This window comes from Dermochelys coriacea, chromosome 25, assembly GCF_009764565.3.
Source record: "Dermochelys coriacea isolate rDerCor1 chromosome 25, rDerCor1.pri.v4, whole genome shotgun sequence".
In the NCBI taxonomy this organism is placed as follows: Eukaryota; Metazoa; Chordata; order Testudines; family Dermochelyidae; genus Dermochelys; species Dermochelys coriacea.
Window position 1 is genome coordinate 1,663,625 of NC_050092.1, and position 23,386 is coordinate 1,687,010.

Here is a 23,386-nt window from a genome sequence, read left to right on the forward strand (position 1 = left end):
GCCTGGGCAGTAAGCGATTGCGAAGTCAAACCTTGAAAAGAACAAGGCCCAGCATAACAGCTGCTGATTCACAGCCTTGATGGATCATACATATTCCAGGTTTTTGTGGTCTGTTAAGACTAGTATGGGGTGTTTTGCCCCTTTGAGGTAGAGTTGCCATGTCTCAAGCCCTGCCTTGATTGGGAGTAATTCCTTGTCAGCTATTTCATAATTGCATTCAGCTGAAGTACGTTTTTGAGGGGGGAAAAAGGACAGGGATGCATCTCCTGTTGGGACCCCATTCTTTGGGACAGTACCGCCCCAATATCTACATCAGAGGCATCAGTTTTAAGGATAAAAGGTTGGTTGGGGTCAGAGTGGGCTAGCACTGGGGCTGAGGTGAAGTTCAAAAGTTCACAAGTTCAAAAGCTTGACAGGCCTCGGGAGGTCAGTGAAATTTAGCAGGTTTATGAAGGATGGTGGTTATGGGAAATGTGATGTTTGAAAAGTCGGAGATAAATCTATAGAAGTTGGCAAATCCCATGAATTTCTGAATGTGTCAAATAATCCAGAGCTCTGCCCAGTCCTGAGCTGCTGACACCTTCTGAGGATCCATCCATAGCCCTCCTGCTGATGGATGAACCCCCAAAATTTGATGGATCACTTATTGAATGTGCTCTTTTCCAGCTTTGCGCACAACCCATGCTGGTGTAATCTTGTGAGAACTTTGCAGACATGGTGGTCATGGCTTGCTTGGTCACTGGAGTACATTAGAATATCATCCAGATATGCAACCACATTTTGGTCTAGGACGCCTCAAAGAATGTTGTTAATTAGGTACTGAAAGGCGGCAGGATATTAGTATCTTTATTTGTCTTGCAGTGGTATCTAGAGGCCCCAGCAAAGATCAGGCCCCACAGTGCTAGGCGCTGTACATATACATAGTAAGGGACAGTCCCTGCCCCGAAGGGTTCACAATCGAACAGGAGAGACAGAAGAAGAACTAGTTTCCCCATTTCACAAATGAGAAACAAGGCAGAGCATGGTACAAAGATTGTACAGGGAGTCTGTGGCAGAGCCAAGAACTGAAACCAAATCTCCCAAATCCCAGGACAGGGCTTTAATCACAAGACCAACCTCTGTCTCTCTGTGGCCAGCTGCCAGGGGAAGACTCAATTGGATTGTCACTAGCTCACTTGCAAAAAACAAGAAATTGGGCTTGTCCCTTTTTATTCCATTCTGAGCTATAAAGGCCTAAACACAGGTTTCAGAGTAGCAGCCGTGTTAGTCTGTATTCGCAAAAAGAAAAGGAGTACTTGTGGCACCTTAGAGACTAACAAATTTATTAGAGCATAAGCTTTCGTGAGCTACAGCTCACTTCATCGGATGCATTGTTTTTTCCACCAAATGCATCCGATGAAGTGAGCTGTAGCTCACGAAAGCTTATGCTCTAATAAATTTGTTAGTCTCTAAGGTGCCACAAGTACTCCTTTTCAAAGGCCTAAACAGTTTTTGAAAACTCTACTTGTCTTTCCCCTCAAGCTATCAGGACTATCCTGTTTGGCCTTCCCTAATTTTGCTACATGCCACCTTAGAGGGTGGCAGAAATGGAGCATGAGCCTTCTCAGATCTCAGTTCAAAGGGTGGGGCTTTGAATCATTAACAAAGATATCCTTCCTCCCAACTGCGGTGTTGTATTTACACCTGTGTAACTCAGTGTTACTGGACTCTCCATCCCTTCTCAGGGCTAGTCTACACTGGCAGCGCTTTAATATGGCTTGTGTGGTTGCGGTGCAGTGCTGGGAGAGAGCTCTCCAAGCGCTCTAAAAAAACTACCTCCACGCGGGGCGTAGCTCCCAGTACTGAGGCACTGTCTACACTAGCGCTGAAACTTGCTGCACTCAGAGGGGGTGTTTTTTCACACTCCTGAGCGAGAAAGTTGCAGCGCTGTAAATTGCCAGTGTAGACAAGTCCTAAGTTGCTGAGGCTTCACATACTCGGAAGCAGAGAGATCAGAATCTTCTCAGGAAAAACAAGACAGACGAGATCTGGATTTCTAAGCTAAACAACCAGCAACATTAAAAAAAAACAAAAAAATTCTCAGGTCATCACCATACTTTACATAGACAAAAACAAGAAACACAGCAGATTGTTTATTTGCAGCTCACTTGTAACCTGTTTCTCTGAACATTATTGTGGTTCCTGTCCTACTTTTGAGTAGTTTTGCTGAATGTGGGGCAAAATCCTTCCAGAAGCCCAACATATTAAAAAATTAATCACCCTACCATGTTATAAGGGACACGTTGCCTTTGAGCACTAACTATGGAGAAGGCAACTCCCATTTCGAAGACGGGAACTTGCATTTAATGTTTTCATGTTTCTGTCCTCACAGCCCCTCCTCTGCTGGTGAAATCACTTGCTGACTTTGGTGGAAGAATTAATTTCATCTGAGGAAGATAAGCAGAGAATATATGTATCCATTAGAGAGCTATTAACTAAAGATGTGCTGTACAGAGCAGATCTGCACCCACCCATCCATGTAGATATACAGAGCTGTTCTCCCCAGTTCCCACTCTGCATGTCTGCCGGAGAGCAGTCAGAGCTAGCGAACTCACTGAACAACTGGCCAGGAAAAGGTGAAATGACTCAGCCAGCCCAACCAGTAACATCTGCTCTCATAAAAGCGGCAAAGAGTGGACCTGCTCTCATGTGGTTCTTTGTGGATTCAAGGGAGGTGGGCAGAGGGGGTGAGCTGAAGAGAAAGGGGGGGAAGCCATATGAGAAGGGAAACAAAGTAGGTCAAACTTGCCGGGAGCTCAGAAACCTCTGGGGAGGAGAGAGAGAGATGGGGTCTCTCAGGGAAGAGAGACTGGGGACAAGGAAACCCCAAAGAAGGGAGAAGGGGAGTGGGATCCTGGAGAGGGCCAGGATGAGCCTGCTGTCTGGTTCCTGGAGACTGGGCAATCTAATATACTCAAATTCCTATCTACTATGAATCAGCAAATAGTACGCATATTTGGTGGCCCAGCATGGGCAGGTCTGGTAGGATCCTCCACAGAGCAGTCTCTGCACTGCAAGGGGTCTGCTCTACTCCCCTGCAGATGAAATTAATGCCATTAGCCATGATGGGAGGTGGGGAGGAGCCGTCATGTCCAGACTCAAATATCTCCAGTGAGCTAGACTACTTGTCTCACTGTAAATTACAAGCCCTTAACCCTGTAGTCACCTCTGAATCTGGGGTGGGGGAGGGGAAGTGGGGTTAATTTGGATACCTACCACAAAAGGCAACATCATCGTAAATGTCAGTGTCCCTACGATTGAAAAGAACAAGTTACTGTGAGATTTACGGCCTTTGGACAGCTGTTTCGCTTCTCTCATGTGTCTCTGGGAAGCCATGGACAGGCAGAGGCAGAGTCACACGGGCATGTAACAAGTTAAAAAAGCTTTAAATACAGAGCATAGGAACATGGGAATAACAAGACCAGATCAGACCCAAAGTCCTTATAGCCCAGTGTCCTGTCTCTGACCATGGTCAGCTATAGGTGCTGGAACTAGGTTTGCTGCTGCACCCCCTGGCATAAAGTAGCAGTAACAACCCAAATACATGGTTTCTGCCTTCAGCACCCCCACGATAAAAATTGTTCCAGCACCACTGTGGCCAGCACCTGATGCTTCAGAAGAAGGTGCGAGGAAACGCCACCGCAGTAGACAATTATGAAATAACCCTCTCATAATGGAATTTTCTTCCTAAGCTCCATCCATTCAAGGCTGGTGTATGTCCTGATACAGGTGAGTATACGTTTCTAAAGTAACAATGGTGTTCTCATTATCCATAGTAAAGGTCCGGTCCTTTTGTGAATCTTCCAGGGCTCTTGGTCTCAGTGATATGTAGTGGCAGCTAGTTCTATGGGTTAATTTTGCATCATGTACTTCCTTTTATCATTTTCCAATGTCTTACTTTTTGATTTTAGCAAAGGGCCTCTTGCTCTTGCATTATAAGAAAGGGCAAATAGGAATGGGTGTCTGACTTTCTCTAAGCCATTTGTTATTTTCTGTTCCTCTCTCATGTCCCTTCTGGATTTGTCTCCTATCTGGATTTCACTGTCGCTATATTTTCAATCTTGTTTCACGGGAGAGATTTACAGGCCTCTAAATCAATTTTGTGGCCTGTCTCTGAACCTCTCTCTATTTCCCGGGCAGCCTTTGGAGATGGATATGAAACATCAGAACTGAACACAGCTCTCTGAGGCGGGGAGGGGCACTGATTTACATAGACTTATGGGCTTTAAGTCCAGAAAGTACCATTGTGAACATCTAGTCTGACCTCCTGCACATCACAAGCCACAGAAGCTCACCCAGCCACTCCTGCAATGGGCCCAGAATCTCTGGCTGAGTTACTGACATCCTCAAATCATGATTTAAAGACTTCAAGTTACAGAGAATCCACCATTTACACTAGTTTAAACCAGCAAGTGCCCCGTGCCCCATGCTGCCAAGGAAGGCAAAAAACCCCAGGGTCTCTGCCAATTTGACTGGGGGGGGAAATTCCCTCCTGACCTCAAATACGGTGATCAGTTAGATCCTCAGCATGTCTGGAAGACCTACCAGCCAGACACATGGAAAGAATTAACTGTAGTAACTCAGAGCCTTCCCTTTTTTATATATACTGATATTATAGCATTTTCAGCATTATCTTCAGTCACATTCCTTATGCAAGCTAATATTGTGTTAGAACCTATCAATATGTAGGACCTAGCAGACCTGTGTACCATCTGTATTGCTATATGGGTCAGAGACCTGGACCCTCTTATAGGCAGACTTGGAATAGCTAGAGGCAGTCCATATGCACTGTCAGCACCAAATCCTGAGCATCAAGTGGTTTGACTGTGAAAAATGTCACAGTCTCGCAAAGACTTGGCCTTCCTTCAACTGCTCATTATATTCAGCAGTGGTGTTGCATGTTCTTCAGCTGTGTGGCCAGGATAGACAAAAATATCCCTGCACCCTGAGCTCTCAAACTCTGCATTGACATGTGAAGGGGTGTGTGCTCTGACCCTACCCGGTGCCAGGCCACCCCAGAGATTCGTGGATTCACAGGATTGAACCACATCTGGGAACTTCACTACACAATGCCAAGTGCAACACCATCGCCCTTGGTCACTTTGGCTGGCACATTGGCCCTTTGTAGACTACGTGTGATTGATGATGAATGTGTATGAGTCATCTAATCGTCCCCTCCAATGTCCACTACGGTGCCTTTGTCAATGGTGAATTCCATCTGCCATTGTGCTATCCTTTCACCTACCTTTGTTGGCTCCCTCTAAAGTTCCTCACATTCTTCTCTAGTCTTGAGTAACCTACGTCATGTTGTGTCATCTATAAATGGTGTTCGCCCTCTTTTCAAGACCACTACTAAGGCTATGAAATACCACTGGTCCATTTACAGGGATTTGGGATATCCCCTTGTTGAACCTTTCCTGTGCCGAAAACTGACCACTGATTCCTTCTCTTTGTTTTTGTCTCAGACAACTTCAGATCCATGATAATACGTCACCTCTCGGACTGCAACTACTTCCCTTCCCTTCCCTTTCCTTCTTTTGTAGCCTCATTGGAGAGACTTTGTCAGAGGCTTCAAAATCACGTAATCTAAAAGTCTCCTTTATCCATTTTTCTCACTCACAGAAGGAATCCTCCAGGCTGGAGAGTAACAGGTGGACTAAGCATGCTCACAAAAGTCACAGGAGGAACTGATCGGCTAAAAATATTGAGCACAAATCCTCCAAAATTTCAGTAAGGGGGTAGGTGCCTAAATACCTTTGAGATCTGGGCCTTGGTGCCTTCCAGGCTCTGCCCATATAACCATAGGGACTGTAGAACCCCACAGTCTGCTGCATGACAGGGAGGGTCCCTTCCAAATTGCTGAGTGAATGGGCTGATGTGGGCTACTCTTGGTGTGTTGCCATCAGTGTCAGACCATTCCGGTCACTGGACAGAGCTGGGCAGTGTCCAGAACTCACGGACAGACCAACCAGTCGTGAGGATTTGCTGATCTCTAATGTATCAGTTTGATCCAGTATGTTCCCTTGTGACACCTTAAATACCTGACAGCATCTCAGCTTTGTTACCTGAAAAGACTAGGTGCAGGATGGTCTCTCCTGGACATCCTTAGACTAATGCAGATTAAAGAGTTTTTCAGATGATTTCTTTGTGGTAACGCACTACTCTCCCACCTCCACATCCTGACCTATTCTCCTGGGGTAGTTGGCCCGTTTTCCAGTGAGTTGTGTCATTCCACTATGTTTCAGCGATGCCTAATATATCAAGGTCATAAGAACATAAGAATGGCCATAGTAAGTCAGACCAATGATCCATCTAGCCTATTATCCTGTCTTCCAACAGTGGCCAGGGCCAGATGCTTCAGAGGGAATGAACAGAACAGGGCAATTATTGAGTGATACATCCCATCATCCAGTCCCAGCTTTTGGCAATCAGAATTTTAGTGACACCCAGAGCATGGGGTTACATCGCTGACCATCTTGGCTAATAACAACCGATGGACCTGTCCTTCAGGAACTTATCTAATTCTTTTTTGAACCCAGTAACAGTTTGGGCCTTCACAACATCCTTTGGCAACAAGTTCCACAGCTGACTGTGTGTTGTGTGAAGAAGTACTTCCTTGAGTTTGTTTTAAACCTGCTGCCTCTTAATTTCTTTGGGGGACACCTGGTTCTTCATTGGCTGACCCCTGGATCTTGTGTTATGAGAAGGAGTAAATAACACTTCCTTATTCACTTTCTCCAAGCCTGTCATGATTTTATAGACCTCTATCATATCCCCCCTTAGCTGTCTCTTTTCCAAGTTAAAAAGTCACAGTCTTATTAATTTCTTCTCATATGGAAGCCATTCTATACCTCTAATAATTTCTGTTGCCCTTTTCTGAACCTTTTCCAATTCCAATTTATCTTTTTTGAGATGGGGCGACCACATCTGCACACAGTATTCAAGGTGTGGGCCTACTATGGATTTATACAGAGACAACATGATATTTTCTGTCTTATTATCCATCCCTTTCTTGATGATTCCCAACATTCTGTTCGATTTTTAAATTGCTGCTGCACATTGAGTGGATGTTTTCAGAGAACTGTCCACAATGACTCCAAGATCTTTCTTGAGTGGTAACAGCTAATTTAGACCCCATCATTTTATATGTGTACTTGGGATTATGTTTTCAATGTGCATTACTTTGCATTTATCAACAATGAATTTCATCTGCCATTTTGTTGCCCACTCACCCCGTTTTGTGAGATCCCTTTGTAACTCTTTGCAGTCTGCTTTGGACTTAACTATCTCGAGTAGTTTTGTATCATCTGCAAATTTTGCCACCTCACTGTTTACCCCTTTTTCCAGATCATTTATGACTATGTTGAACAGGACTGGTCCCAGTACAAATCCCTGGGGCACACCACTATTTACCTCTCTCCATTCTGAAAACTGACCATTTATTCCTACCCTTTGTTTCCTATCTTTTAACCAGTTGCTGATCTAGGAGAGGACCTTCCCTCTTATCCCATGACAGCTTACTTTGCTTAAGAACCTTTGGTGAGGGACTTTGTCAAAAGCTTTTTGAAAACCTAAGTATACTATGTCCACTGGATCTCCCTTGTCCAAAAGCTTGTTGACCGCCTCAGAGAATTCTAGTAGATTGATGAGGTATGGTTTCCCTTTACAAAAAACATATTGACTCTTCCCCAACAAATCATGTTCATCTGTGTGTCTGATAATTCTCTTTTTTACTGTAGTTTTAACAAATTTGCTGGTACTGAAGTTAGGCTTACCGGCCTGTAATTGCCAGGATTGCCTCTGGAGCCTTTTTAAAAAATCAGCATTGCATTATTTATCCTCCAGTCATCTGGTACAGAGTCTGATTTAAATGATAGGTTACAGAACACAGTTCTGCAATTTCACATTTGTGTTCCTTCAGTACTCTTGGGTGAATACCATCTGGTCAGAACTCTTGGGTGAATACCATCTGGTCCTGGTGACTTATTACTGTTTATCAATTTGTTGCAAAATCTCCTCTATTGACAGGTCAACCTGGGACAGTTCCTCCGAATTGTTATCTAGAAGGAATGGCTCAGGTTTGGCACTTTCTCTCACATCCTCTCCAGTGAAGACTGATGCAAAGAATTCATTTCACGTCTCTGCAACAGCCTTGTCTTCCCTGAATGCTCCTTTAGCACCTGGATTATCCAGTGGCCCCACTAATTGTGTGGCAGACTTCTTGCTTCTGATGTATTAAAAATAATTTTGCTGCCAGTTTTTGTGTCTTTTTGCAGTTGCTCTTAAAATTCTTTTCTGTCCTGCCTGATTATACTTTTACACTTGACATGCCAGAGTTTACGTTCTTTTCTATTTTCCTCACTAGGATTTGACTTCCAATTTTTAAAGGATGACTTTTTGCCTCTAATTGCCTGTTTTACTCTGCCGTTTAGCCATGGTGGCGTTTTTTGGTCCTGATATTGTCCATTGTCAGCTATTCTGGTTAATCTTTAGAGCTTGAAAAAAAATTTCTAACCAAGAGAGAAAGGTATCTGTACTCACAGCTGCAGCAGCGTCACCCTGGGGACGTAGCCATCTGGAACAGACAGGAGAAGTAACACATTTAATGGAAATATAAATTCTCATCCAGGCAGCGAAGAAATCAGGCAAGCAGACCTTGAGGGCCACAATCTCAGCAGAATGTCCACTCTCAGACGGGGCAGCATAGCAGGGCAGGACATGGATGCACAGAAAGTCAGTGCTGGGACTGGAGACTGACGCAGGCTGCATGGGGCTGGTGTAAGTGCCAGGCCCTAGATGTGGGTGTGCAAGGGAGGAGAGTAACAGCCCTGCAAGCCTGCACCAAAAGCAGGACTGGCCTGGAGTAGCTAAGCTGGATCCTCTGTTGAGCAGCCAGTGTGGTATCTGGCAGTGGCCAAAGGGAGCAGCAAAGTGAGATACACTTTGATCTAGGGAAGCCCCACTCAGCCTTTCCTATTGGCTGGAATCTCCCTAGCAAAGTCTGGCAGTCTAGAAAGGGACACCCCATGCTGAAAGAGACGGGAAGAGTCTACCTGCTATGAAGGCTGAAGGGCCAGGAAGAGTCTGCCTTGGCTGGGGGTAGCCACAGGACCAAGAAGACGGTCCAATGTGTGGCAGGGCCCTGACATCTGGTGGCTCCAAGGCCCATTTAATCAGAATGTACATGAGTGGAAATAGGGCTATTGTGAGTCTTGTGACTGGAGCAACGAGAACTCCGACAGGCTGGAGTTTTGGAGATGCCCCCAGGATTCAAATCCTCCTGAGCATCCCTTTGCCATCCTCCTCCAACCCCCTCATCCCCTTCTCATCCTCCTCCAACCCACTCATCCCCTTTCCATCCTCTTCCAAGCCACTCAACACTTTCCCATCCTCCTCCAATCCACTCATCCCCTTCCCATCCTCCTCCAACCCCTCATCCCCTTCCCATCCTCCTCCAATCCACTCATCCATTTCCCTTTTCCTTTTCTCAGGCTCCATCTATCCATTCCCAGGATCCCCAGCCCGCCAGCAGCCCCCCTCTTAATGACATGTTGGGCACAGCACAGACATCACACTCAGTTTGGCTCTGGCTCTTGACTGTGACAGGAATGAGATGAAAGATGCCCTCCCCCTCACTTAGGCACACACACATCCCACCAGGAGGCCCTGGAACTCCTACAATGTGCAGGCTGCAGCTGGCCCAAGAGAGATGCCAGACTGTCAGCAGCCAAGACCTCCAGCTGGTTTTCAGCAAATGCTGGGGCTGTGGGGAAGGAAAAGCAGGACACTGAACTGAGCTTTTTGGCCCAAACTTGGAAATGTTTGAGATCTAGGATAAAACTTGGGTCTGTTCTCCCCAGTGGCAGATTTTACAGTCTCCTGGCATAGATTTTCCTTCAGTTCAAAATGCAGGTATGAAGCCAGGTGTTTTACTGTCAGGAGTTGCTGAAAGAGCCATTAACAGCCCATCTCCATATCTGCTTAGCTGGCATGCATACCATGTCCACATAACGCATCCCCGCTCAGTGTGGTACTGTCTCCCTCCAGTGGTGGATGGGTCACAGGGAGAGACTGATGAGCCTCCTACAGCCAGGGCTGACAGAGCTGGGTGTGTTAGTTCAGGTGATAGCGGTGCAGGCTTTTTAGAGCCCTATATCCGGGGTTCGATCCCCAGCAACCCACCCGAGAAGCAAGGCATTACACTGGCCACTGGAACACCTCAGACTTACACTTCCACTGGTTGTTCCGGCAGAGTAGTCTCTCGGGACCCGTTAACTGAATGACATCCAGAATCTCTCCTCGTTTGAGCGGCAGATTCTTCCCTCCCCCTTTCTTCTCAGCAACGTTGGGATCGACCATCATTCGAGTCAGAGCACGGATTTCCCCTTCGAACTGTAACACGAGCAGGAAGGAGACACACTGCAAATGGCTCCATCACTGACAATGGCTCAAGATGCCTGTCCGAGGTGAGGGCTGACCAGACAGCTCTGGCATGGCAGTGTCTTTCCTCGGAGGGGTCACTCCCAGGAGGCCAGTGGACTAGGAACTGTTTCCCCAGCCGTGGTGACCTAGTTTAACATACTTTACCTATTGGTGGATGGAGTTGGGGGCACAGCAACCCTGAAGATGCCTCCATGCTTAGGCCATGCTCCTTTTTACAGATCCTTGTTTCTCACCCTGGTGCTACCGTCATACCTGATAGCAGCATGCCCATCACTAGCATGTCACTCCCCGAACGCTCTGCAGGGGCTGCCGACAACCACAGGGAGCAATCAGGGACGACACTCCTGGAAGTTGGGTCTGGGGTAGGCCACAAGTGGCACTGAACAGGAACTGTGGTTGGGATTTGAGTCCCCACAAGTCCAGCTGGCATAGTCAGAGTACCAGAATGGACAAGCAGACTTCACATTAGTCATCACCTCATTGGACAATGGGAGAGAATCCACAGAGAGGCTGACAGAGAAACAACTTGGGCCCTGCAGCTACTGGTGGTCTAGATCTCCTGGGGTGCAGTGGGGCGGGTCCTTTCCTCCGGAAGAATGGGTTGGAGCTAAAAGTGCAGAACTAAGTATCAGGCGAGCGGGGTTCTAATCCTTGCTCTGCCAGGCTTGTTCCATCAGCCTGTCTGTGCCTTGTTCCCCCAGGGTGAAAGGAGTGAGCACTGGAGCTGGTCAGGCTGCTTCTCCTTTGGATTCATCAAAATCCAGACATGTCACGGGAATGTGGTGATATTGGTGACATTTCAGTGGGAATGGAGGCAGGTTTCCGAGGGAAGCCAGCGTGGTTTCCTGTTCGCTCTCTCGCCTTCCCAGCACCCCGCCTGGGGGGCAGCTGTGGAGCTGCGACCCTGGAAACCTCTGCTTGAGCTGGGATTCTTAGGGCTTCTAGGATGGGAGCTGGGGAAATATTTTGAAAAGGTTGGAACATAATCTTGTTTTGATTTTTCTGAACAGTGTTGAAAATTCCAGTCCGTGGGAAACTGACATTTCAAGATATTGTTCTGATGTGGAGCAATTCCCTTTCTAATTGTGGAATTTTCCCTGGCAGAGAATTCTGGGTTCTGACCCCGCTACAGATAACACTGCCCTACCTCATCAGGTAAATTCCTGAACTCGAAGTCTGGTCTCTGTTAAGGGAATTTGCCCTTGTGCAACTGCATCAATGTACTCTCTGGTCCAAACCTCTAATATAGACGTCCTGCACTGGCACAAAGTGGGGTGTAATTTGGTAACTTGCTTAATATCTGTCTTTGTACTGATCTGATGCATCCATATTAGGGATTTGCACACAGCCCCGCTCATCCCTTCCCCATGTCGCTGCTTACCCCCATTGTCCCCTCCCACGTCCCCACTCACCCCTATCGTCCCCTCCCCCAACTTGCCCACATCTTCCCCTCAGATGTTCCCACTCACCCCATCATCCCCTCTCTATGTCTCCACTCACCCCATCATGTCCTCCCCATGTCCCCGCTCACCCCCGTTGTCCCCTCACATGTCCCCGCTCACCCCTGTTGTTCCCTCCCATGTCCACACTCACCCCCGTCATCCCTTCCCATGTCCCCATTCACCCTGTCATCCCCTCCCCATGTCCCCGCTCACCCCCTTTGTCCCTTCACATGCCCCCACTCAGCCCCGTCACTACCTCCCACGTCCCTGTTCACCCTTCCCATGTCTCCGCTCACCCACATAAGAACAAGCTGGATGAGCAAGCATCTTGTAGACCAAGCTGGATGAGCAAGCATCTTGTAGACCAAGCTGGATGAGCAAGCATCTTAGAGAGGTGATTAAGAAGAAGCAGAAAGCATACAAGGAGTGGAAGATGGGAGGGATCAGCAAGGAAAGCTACCTAATTAAGGTCAGAACATGTAGGGATAAAGTGAGACAGGCTAAAGTCGAGTAGAGTTGGACCTAGCAAAGGGAATTAAAACCAATAAGCCATATAAATAAGAAGAAAACTAAGAAAGAAGAAGTGGGGCCGCTTAACACTGAGGATGGAGTGGAGGTTAAAGATAATCTAGGCATGGCCCAATATCTAAACAAATACTTTGCCTCAGTCTTTAATAAGGCTAAAGAGGATCTTGGGGATAATGGTAGTATGACAAATGGGAATGAGGATATAGAGGTAGATATTACCATATCTGAGGTAGAAGCAAAACTGAAACAGCTTAATGGGACTAAATCGGGGGGCCCAGATAATCTTCATCCAAGAATATGAAAGGAATTGGCACCTGAAATTGCAAGCCCATTAGCAAGAATTTTTAATGAATCTGTAAACTCAGGAGTAGTACCGAATGATTGGAGAATTGCTAATATAGTTCCTATTTTTAAGAAAGGAAAAAAAAGTGATCCGGGTAACTACAGGCCAGTTAGTTTGACATCTGTAGTATGCAAGGTCCTGGAAAAAATTTTGAAGGAGAAATTAGTTAAGGACATTGAAGTCAATGGTAAATGGGACAAAATACAACATGGTTTTATAAAAGGTAGATCGTGCCAAACCAACCTAATCTCCTTTTTTGAAAAAGTAACAGATTTTTTAGATAAAGGAAATGCAGTGGATCTAATTTACCTAGATTTCAGTAAGGCATTTGATACCGTGCCACATGGGGAATCATTAGTTAAATTGGAGAAGATGGGGATCAATATGAACATCAAAAGGTGGATAAGGAATTGGTTAAAGGGGAGACTGCAACGGGTCCTACTGAAAGGCGAACTGTCAGGTTGGAGGGAGGTTACCAGTGGAGTTCCTCAGGGATCGGTTTTGGGACCAATCTTATTTAATCTTTTTATTACTGACCTTGGCACAAAAAGTGGGAGTGTGCTAATAAAGTTTGCAGATGATACAAAGCTGGGAGGTATTGCCAATTCGGAGAAGGATCGGGATATTATACAGGAGGATCTGGATTACCTTGTAAACTGGAGCAATAGTAATAGGATGAAATTTAATAGTGAGAAGTGTAAGGTTATGCATTTAGGGATTAATAACAAGAATTTTAGTTATAAGTTGGGGACGCATCAATTAGAAGTAACGGAAGAGGAGAAGGACCTTGGAGTATTGGTTGATCATAGGATGACTATGAGCTGCCAACGTGCTATGGCTGTGAAAAAAGCTAATGCAGTTTTGGGATGCATCAGGAGAGGCATTTCCAGTAGGGATAAGGAGGTTTTAGTACCGTTGTACAAGGCACTAGTGAGACCTCACCTAGAATACTGTGTGCAGTTCTGGTCTCCCATGTTTAAAAAGGATGAATTCAAACTGCAGCAGGTACAGAGAAGGGCTACTAGGATGATCCGAGGAATGGAAAACTTGTCTTATGAAAGGAGACTTAAGGAGCTTGGCTTGTTTAGCCTAACTAAAAGAAGGTTGAGGGGAGATATGATTGCTCTCTATAAATATATCAGAGGGATAAATACAGAAGAGGGAGAGGAATTATTTCAGCTCAGCACCAATGTGGACACAAGAACAAATGGGTATAAACTGGCCACCAGGAAGTTTAGACTTGAAATCAGACGAAGGTTTTTAACCATCAGAGGAGTGAAGTTTTGGAATAACCTTCCAAGGGAAGCAGTGGGGGCAAAAGATCTATCTGGTTTTAAGATTCTACTTGATAAGTTTATGGAGGAGATGGTATGATGGGATAATGGGATTTTGGTAAGTAATTGATCTTTAAATATTCAGGGTAAATAGGCCAAATCCCCTGAGATGGGATATTAGATGGATGGGATCTGAGTTACTATAGAAAATTCTTTCCTGGGTATCTGGCTGGTGAATCTTGCCCATATGCTCAGGGTTTAGCTGATTGCCATATTTGGGGTCGGGAAGGAATTTTCCTCCAGGGCAGATCGGAGAGGCCCTGGAGGTTTTTCGCCTTCCTCTGTAGCATGGGGCATGGTTGACTTGAGGGAGGCTTCTCTGCTCCTTGAAGTCTTTGAACCATGATTTAAGAACTTCAATAGCTCAGACATGGGTGAAGTTTTTCATAGGAGTGGGTGGGTGAGATTCTGTGGCCTGCGCTGTGCAGGAGGTCGGACTAGATGATCAGAATGGTCCCTTCTGACCTTAGTATCTATGAATCTATGAATCTAAACATAAGAATGAATCATAGAATCATAGAATCATAGAATATCAGGGTTGGAAGGGACCCCAGAAGGTCATCTAGTCCAACCCCCTGCTCAAAGCAGGACCAAGTCCCAGTTAAATCATCCCAGCCAGGGCTTTGTCAAGCCTGACCTTAAAAACCTCTAAGGAAGGAGATTCTACCACCTCCCTAGGTAACGCATTCCAGTGTTTCACCACCCTCTTAGTGAAAAAGTTTTTCCTAATATCCAATCTAAACCTCCCCCATTGCAACTTGAGACCATTACTCCTCGTTCTGTCATCTGCTACCATTGAGAACAGTCTCGAGCCATCCTCTTTGAAACCCCCTTTCAGGTAGTTGAAAGCAGCTATCAAATCCCCCCTCATTCTTCTCTTCTGCAGACTAAACAATCCCAGCTCCCTCAGCCTCTCCTCGTAAGTCATGTGCTCTAGACCCCTAATCATTTTTGTTGCCCTTCGCTGTACTCTTTCCAATTTATCCACATCCTTCTTGTAGTGTGGGGCCCAAAACTGGACACAGTACTCCAGATGAGGCCTCACCAGTGTCGAATAGAGGGGAACGATCACGTCCCTCGATCTGCTCGCTATGCCCCTACTTATACATCCCAAAATGCCATTGGCCTTCTTGGCAACAAGGGCACACTGCTGACTCATATCCAGCTTCTCGTCCACTGTCACCCCTAGGTCCTTTTCCGCAGAACTGCTGCCGAGCCATTCGGTCCCTAGTCTGTAGCGGTGCATTGGATTCTTCCATCCTAAGTGCAGGACCCTGCATTTATCCTTATTGAACCTCATTAGATTTCTTTTGGCCCAATCCTCCAATTTGTCTAGGTCCTTCTGTATCCTATCCCTCCCCTCCAGCGTATCTACCACTCCTCCCAGTTTAGTATCATCCGCAAATTTGCTGAGAGTGCAATCCACACCATCCTCCAGATCATTTATGAAGATATTGAACAAAACGGGCCCCAGGACCGACCCCTGGGGCACTCCACTTGACACCGGCTGCCAACTAGACATGGAGCCATTGATCACTACCCGTTGAGCCCGACAATCTAGCCAGCTTTCTACCCACCTTATAGTGCATTCATCCAACCCATACTTCCTTAACTTGCTGACAAGAATGCTGTGGGAGACCGTGTCAAAAGCTTTGCTAAAGTCAAGAAACAATACATCCACTGCTTTCCCTTCATCCACAGAACCAGTAATCTCATCATAAAAGGCGATTAGATTAGTCAGGCATGACCTTCCCTTGGTGAATCCATGCTGACTGTTCCTGATCACTTTCCTCTCCTCTAAGTGCTTCAGGATTGATTCTTTGAGGACCTGCTCCATGATTTTTCCAGGGACTGAGGTGAGGCTGACCGGCCTGTAGTTCCCAGGATCCTCCTTCTTCCCTTTTTTAAAGATGGGCACTACATTAGCCTTTTTCCAGTCATCCGGGACTTCCCCCGTTCGCCACGAGTTTTCAAAGATAATGGCCAAGGGCTCTGCAATCACAGCCGCCAATTCCTTCAGCACTCTCGGATGCAATTCGTCCGGCCCCATGGACTTGTGCACGTCCAGCTTTTCTAAATAGTCCCTAACCACCTCTATCTCTACAGAGGGCTGGCCATCTCTTCCCCGTTTTGTGTTGCCCAGCACAGCAGTCTGGGAGCTGACCTTGTTAGTGAAAACAGAGGCAAAAAAAGCATTGAGTACATTAGCTTTTTCCACATCCTCTGTCACTAGCTTGCCTCCCTCATTCAGTAAGGGGCCCACACTTTCCTTGGCTTTCTTCTTGTTGCCAACATACCTGAAGAAACCCTTCTTGTTACTCTTGACATCTCTTGCTAGCTGCAGCTCCAGGTGCGATTTGGCCCTCCTGATATCTTTCCTACATGCCCGAGCAATATTTTTATACTCTTCCCTGGTCATATGTCCAACCTTCCACTTCTTGTAAGCTTCTTTTTTATGTTTAAGATCCGCTAGGATTTCACCATTAAGCCAAGCTGGTCGCCTGCCATATTTACTATTCTTTCGACTCATCGGGATGGTTTGTCCCTGTAACCTCAACAGGGATTCCTTGAAATACAGCCAGCTCTCCTGGACTCCCTTCCCTTTCATGTTAGTCCCCCAGGGGATCCTGGCCATCTGTTCCCTGAGGGAGTCAAAGTCTGCTTTCCTGAAGTCCAGGGTCCGTATCCTGCTGCTTACCTTTCTTCCCTGCGTCAGGATCCTGAACTCAACCAACTCATGGTCACTGCCTCCCAGATTCCCATCCACTTTTGCTTCCCCCACTAATTCTACCCGGTTTGTGAGCAGCAGGTCAAGAAAAGCGCTCCCCCTAGTTGGCTCCCCTAGCACTTGCACCAGGAAATTGTCCCCTACGCTTTCCAAAAACTTCCTGGATTGTCTATGCACCGCTGTATTGCTCTCCCAGCAGATATCAGGAAAATTAAAGTCACCCATGAGAATCAGGGCATGCGATCTAGTAGCTTCCGTGAGTTGCCGGAAGAAAGCCTCATCCACCTCATCCCCCTGGTCCGGTGGTCTATAGCAGACTCCCACCATGACATCACTCTTGTTGCACACACTTCTAAACTTAATCCAGAGACACTCAGGTTTTTCCACAGTTTCGTACCGGAGCTCTGAGCAGTCATACTGCTCCCTTACATACAGTGCTACTCCCCCACCTTTTCTGCCCTGCCTGTCCTTCCTGAACAGTTTATAACCATCCATGACTGTACTCCAGTCATGTGAGTTATCCCACCAAGTCTCTGTTATTCCAATCACGTCATAATTCCTTGACATCACCAGGACCTCCAGTTCTCCCTGCTTGTTTCCAAGGCTTTGTGCATTTGTATATAAGCACTTGAGATAACCTGTTGATCGCCCCTCATTCCCAGTATGAGGCAGGAGCCCTCCCCTCACAGACATTCCTGCCTGTGCTTCCTCCCGGTATCCCGCTTTCCCACTTACCTCAGGGCTTTGGTCTCCTTCCCCCGGTGAACCTAGTTTAAAGCCCTCCTCACTAGGTTAGCCAGCCTGCTGGCAAAGATGTTCTTCCCTCTCTTCGTAAGATGGAGCCCGTCTCTGCCCAGCACTCCTCCTTCATGGAACACCATCCCATGGTCAAAGAATCCAAAGCCTTCTCTCCGACACCACCTGCGTAGCCATTCGTTGACCTCCACGATTCGACGGTCCCTACCCAGGCCTTTTCCTTCCACGGGGAGGATGGACGAGAACACCACTTGCGCCTCCAACTCCTTTATCCTAATGGCCATACTGAGTCAGACCAAAGGTCCATCTAGCCCAGTGTCCTGTCTTCCGACAGTGACCAGTGCCAAGTGCCCCAGAGAGAATGAACAGACCAGGTAATCATCAAGTGATCCATCCCCTGTCATTCATTCCCAGCTTCTGGCAAACAGAGGCTAGGGACACCATTCCTGCCCATCCTGGCTAATAGCCATGAATTTATCTACTTTTTTTTTTAACCCTCTTATGGTCTTGGCCTTCACAACATCCTCTGGCAAGGAGTTCCACAGGTTGACTGTGTTATATGAAGAAATACTTACTTTTATTTTTTTTTAAACCTGCTGCCTATTAATTTCATTTGGTGACCCCCTAATTCTTGTGTTATGAGAAGGAGTAAACAACACTTCCTTATCTGTTTTCTCTACACCAGTCATGATTTTATAGACCTCTATCATATCTCCCCTTAGCCATCTCTTTTCCAAGCTGAAAAGTACCAGTTTTATTAATCTCTCTTAAGCCATTCTATACCCCTAATCATTTTTGTTGCCCTCTTCTGAACCTTTTCCAATTCCAATTTATCTTTTTTGAGATGGGGTGACCATATCTGCACACAGTATTCAAGATGTGGGTATACCATGGATTTATATAGAGGCAACATGATGTTTTCTGTCTTATTATCTATCCCTTTCTTAATGATTCCCAACATTCTGTTCGATTTTTTGACTGCTGCTGCACACTGAGTGGATGTTTTCAGAGAACTATCTGCAATGACTCCAAGATCTCTTTCTTGAGTGGTAACAGCTAATTTAGACACCATCATTTTATATGTGTATTTGAGATTATACTTTCCAAGCTGCATTACTTTGCATTTATCAACATTAAATTTCATCTGCCATTTTGTTGCCCAATCACCCAGTTTTGAGAGATCCTTTTGTAGCTCTTCGCAGTCTGCCTAGGTCTTAACTATCTTTAGTGATTTTGTATCATCTACCAATTTTGTCACCTCACCGTTTACCCCTTTTTCCAGATCATTTAGGAATATGTTGAATAGGACTGGGCCCAGAACAGACCCCTTGGGGACACCGCTATTTACCTCTCTCCATTCTGAAAACTGATCATTTATACCTACCCTTTGTTTCCTATCTTTTAACCTGTTACCAGTCCATGAGTGCACCTTCCCTCTTATCCAGTGGCAGCTTACTTTGTGTAAGAGCCTTTGGTGAGGTACCTTGTCAAAGGCTTTCTGAAAATCTAAGTACATTATATCCACTGGATCCCCTTGGTCCACATGCTTGTTGACCCCCTCAAAGAATTCTAGTAGATTGCTGAGATATGATTTCCCTTTACTAAAACCATGTTGACCCTTCCTCAACAAATTATGTTCATCTATATGTCTGACAATATTGTTCTTTATTACAGTTTCAACCAGTTTGCCTGGTACTGAAGTCAGGCTTACAGGCCTGTAATTGCTGGGATCTCTTCTGGAGCCCTTTTTAAAAATTGGCGTCACATTAGCTATCCTCCAGACATCTGGTACAGAAGCTGATTTAAATGATAGGTCACAGACTACAGTTAGTAGTTCTGCAATTTCATATTTGAGTTTCTTCAGAACTCTGGGGTGAATACCATCTGGTCCTGGTGACTTATTACTGTTTAGTTTATCAATTTGTTCCAAAACCTCCTCTACTGACACCTCAATCTAGGACACATCCTCAGATTTGTCACCTAAAAAGAATGGCTTGGGTTTGGGAACCTCCCTCACATCCTCATCCATGAAGACCGATGTAAAGAGTTCATTTAGTTTCTCCGCAATGGCCTTATCGTCCTTGAGTGCTCATTTAGCATCTCGATCGTCCAGTGGCCCCACTGGTTGTTTAGCAGCTTCCTGCTTCTGATGTACTTTAAAAAAAAATTTCTATTACTTTTTGAGTCTTTGGCTAGCTGTTTCTCAAATTCTTTTCTGGCCTTCCTAATTGCATTTTTACACTTCATTTGCCAGAGTTCATGCTCCTTTCTATTTTCCTCACTAGGGTTTAACTTCCACTTTTTAAAGGATGCCTTTTTGCCTCTCACTGCTTCTCTTACTTTGTTGTTTAGCCATAGTGACCCTTTTTTGGTTCTCTAACTATGTTTTTTAATTTGGGGTATACGTTTAAGTTGAGCCTCTATTATGGTGTATTTAAAAAGTTTCCACACAGCTTGCAGAGATTTCACTTTTGGCACTGTACCCAGGTCCTTGCTCACCCCCGTCATCCCCGCCCACATTCCCACTCACCACCTGTCATTTCCTCCCACGTCCCTGCTCGCCCATGTCCTCGGTCACCCAGTCATCCCCTTCTGTATCCCTGTTCACCCATCATCTTCCCTTCCCACATCCCCGCTCTCCCCCATCATTCCCTCCCCATGTTCCTGCTAGCCCCCCGTCATCCCGTCCCAAGTCCCCGCTCTCCCCCATCATTCCCTCCCCATGTTCCCGCTCGCCCCCATCATCCCATCCCACATCCCCGCTCTCCCCCATCATTCCCTCCCCATGTTCCTGCTCGCCCCCATCATCCCATCCCACATCCCCGCTCTCCCCCATCATTCCCTCCCCATGTTCCTGCTCACCCCCCATCATCCCATCCCACATCCCCACTCACCCCCATCATTCCCTCTCCATGTTCCCGCTCACCCCCCATTATCCCGTCCCACATCCCCGCTCACCCCCATCATTCCCTCCCCATGTTCCCACTCCCCCCATCGTCCCCTCCACGTCCCTGCTCTCCCCCATCATTCTCTCCCCATATTCCCACTCCCTCCATCGTCCCCTCCCACGTCCCTGCTCTCCCCCATCATTCCCTCCCCATATTCCCACTCCCTCCATCGTCCCCTCCCACGTCCCTGCTCTCCCCCATCATTCCCTCCCCATATTACCACTCCCTCCATCGTCCCCTCCCACGTCCCTGCTCTCCCCCATCATTCCCTCCCCATATTACCACTCCCCTCCGTCACCCCCTCCCACGTCCCCGCTCGCCCCCCCCCACCAGGTGGCAGCTTCACATGACGCAGTGTGGCTGAGGGAGCTGGCGAGGGCAGGCAGAGCAGTTTTGTGGAGGCGGCATGGGGGAGACGTGGGGAGTGAGCTGGGTGGTGAGACGGGGTTAGAAGAAGTGGAACAGAGACGAGCTCTCTCTTCATCTCCCTTCCCCCAGCCCCCAGATAGTGGTCCGTTTCCCCATATGCCCCATTATCGTGCACTCTCCACAGCCCCATACCCCTGCTCACAGCCGTGCTCCCCCTTGCATCCTGACACAGCCTCATTCCCCAGCAACTCCTTCCCCCCGCTACGGCTCACTATCCCAGTCCGCTCTCGCCTGTTGACCCATAGGCCATGTCTCAGGAACAGTGGATGTGGGAGGGAAGTGGCATCGCATGGTGTGAGGGCATGTTGAAGAATGTGGGATGGGAGGAGGCTGGGGGCAGAGCGCCTGTGGGGATGAAGACAGCTCTGCAGGGGATGCGACGGAGGAAGGGCTGCATTGACAGGAAAAGCGCCCAAATCAGCCATGGCTCTGACAGAGTGAAAGGCTGGCCCAGTGCTTTGGGCACTAGTTGGGAGGCAGGAGGCCTCGCTACAATTCCTGCTGGCCTATAGATGTCCTGGGGGACCTTGGCCAAGCCTCTCTGTGCCTCAGCTCCCCATCGGCAACCTGAGGCTAGCAGCACTGCGTGTGCGGGGAAGTTATGGGGTACACATGTTAAAGACTGAGAGGTGCTCATATGCCACCAGAGACTGTAAGGCCAGGCTGGATCTCTAAGATCATCCCTCACCTCCTGCACGGCACTGGCCGGAGAATGGCTGTGCTGGATGGGGCCGGATCACACCAGAATGGTGGACTGGCACTTTGGCTGCAGAACGTGACCTTGCAAGTACAGGGTGTGTGAGGTCACACTGGTGGGGGTGTTCTGGCAGATGGCCATTCAGGACTTCACTGCTGGGAACCTGACACAGTTATTTCTTCACTGAGCCCATCATTTCTGCTTGAGCTAGGGCAGATCTTGTAGTGGGGGACCTAAGACTGTTAAGTCTAAGCTAACAAAGATTTTGGTCTGGGTTTCTATTCAGAGTTGTTTTATAGAGGAGATCTCTCTCTAGCTTTGTGTGAAACCCGTGTCACATAGGGCATCACCCTCACTATGGCTGCAGGAGGGGAATGAATGACTGACTGCACCTCATGGGGGGATTGCTATGAAAAAGGGCCCATTGCTGCTCACCTTGAATTTCTTCCGAAATTCCTTGTCTGTCTGCTCTTCTTTCTTGCACTGTTTGAGATTCTTTGCACGTTTCCCGCTTAGCTCCGAAATCTGGGATTTTCTGCAGAGCCAGGAAAAGTCACAATGATCTTCTGGAATGTTCAGGAGAGGCAGCATTTTCCACCCCCATCCCCCAATCCTCCCTTGTCCAGTTCACATTAAATCATCAATGGCAATAACACCGCATCCCACTTCCACTGCTGGGGATGCCCCACTACAGCCCAAGGTCTCCATCCGTCCAGGGCTTTGGAGCTGCATTCCAAACTAGCAGAGAAGTTGAACTGTTTGGGCCGGATTCTCCACTTGGTTCTGTGTCAGCTTTACGGCAGTGAAATTGAGCACAGAATCAGTGTCTTTGTGTTTAACTTTGTCAGGCCTGACTCATGGCCCTGCAGTGTGTTCAGATATTTACTCCGGCACAGAGCCAGAGTGAAACATCCCCGGCCTGTTTTGCACTCCCATGCTCTGGTGTAAATGACTGCGCAAGAGGCGGGTCTATAGTGAATCAAGCCCATAGATGGCCTGGAGAATCATTCTGCACCAATCCCTGTGCTAAGCTAAGGTATATTCCATGCAAACCACCACAGCAAGCCCTGGCTTTAATGCAGTGTTGAAGATAAAGAAACTACAACTTGAAATTCCAAAGGTGAAGGCTCAGTTCCTTTCTTTAACTCCGCCCATGTGGGGGACTCTTGTTCAAAGCTGAACTGCAAAGCCAAACGTGGGTTTATAACCATCAGGCTTCTTTATGATACAGACTGTTTTAAATAGGTTTTTAAAATTGTTTTCTTATATTATAGCTCCTGAGCTCTCACTTCCGTCTGGATGGCAAGGACTTGGAGAACCAATGCCCCACAGAACCCTGAGGCCCAGACTGAGCCTGCAACCCCATGAGGAGAGCAAGTCAGGAATTTTTCATCCAAATAATGGAAAATACAGCTTTTTGATCATTCAAAATTTTCAGTGGGAAAATTTTAATTTAGCTGAATTCTTAATTTTCCATCAGAAAAAGTAAAACAAAGTATTTCATTTCAGGTAGGGCTGAAACATTTGGGTTTGTTGAATTTTAATACAGTCAAATGCACAGTTATACAGAGGGCTCTACCAGATTCATGGCTGAGTTTCCCAAGCAAAAATCATGTTACATCTATGCAGTTACCTTTATCAACCAAACAGCGCTTCCCTTTCGCCTGCCCAGCTTGGCCCAGGGGCCTGGGAATGGCAC

At 47.0% G+C, this 23,386-nt stretch overlaps 1 protein-coding gene across 3 annotated transcripts in view; it reads right to left on the minus strand.

The window, feature by feature from the left end:
- Positions 1-2,096: 2,096 nt before the first annotated feature.
- The window catches only part of PRAM1 (PML-RARA regulated adaptor molecule 1), a 35,264-nt gene continuing 13,974 nt past the window's right edge, over positions 2,097-23,386 (minus strand). For 2 of the 3 annotated variants that reach the window (XM_043502866.1, XM_043502865.1), the window contains exons 6-10: positions 22,123-22,222; positions 10,269-10,431; positions 8,581-8,614; positions 3,256-3,290; positions 2,097-2,426 (exon numbers count right to left, since the gene is read on the minus strand). In XM_043502866.1, coding sequence (XP_043358801.1) covers positions 2,392-2,426; positions 3,256-3,290; positions 8,581-8,614; positions 10,269-10,431; positions 22,123-22,222 — 367 coding nt within the window. In that variant the 3' untranslated portion in view covers positions 2,097-2,391. Of the gene's footprint in view, positions 2,427-3,255; positions 3,291-8,580; positions 8,615-10,268; positions 10,432-11,346; positions 11,436-22,122; positions 22,223-23,386 lie in introns of those variants that run through there. The other variant, XM_043502867.1, reaches the window with a different exon arrangement.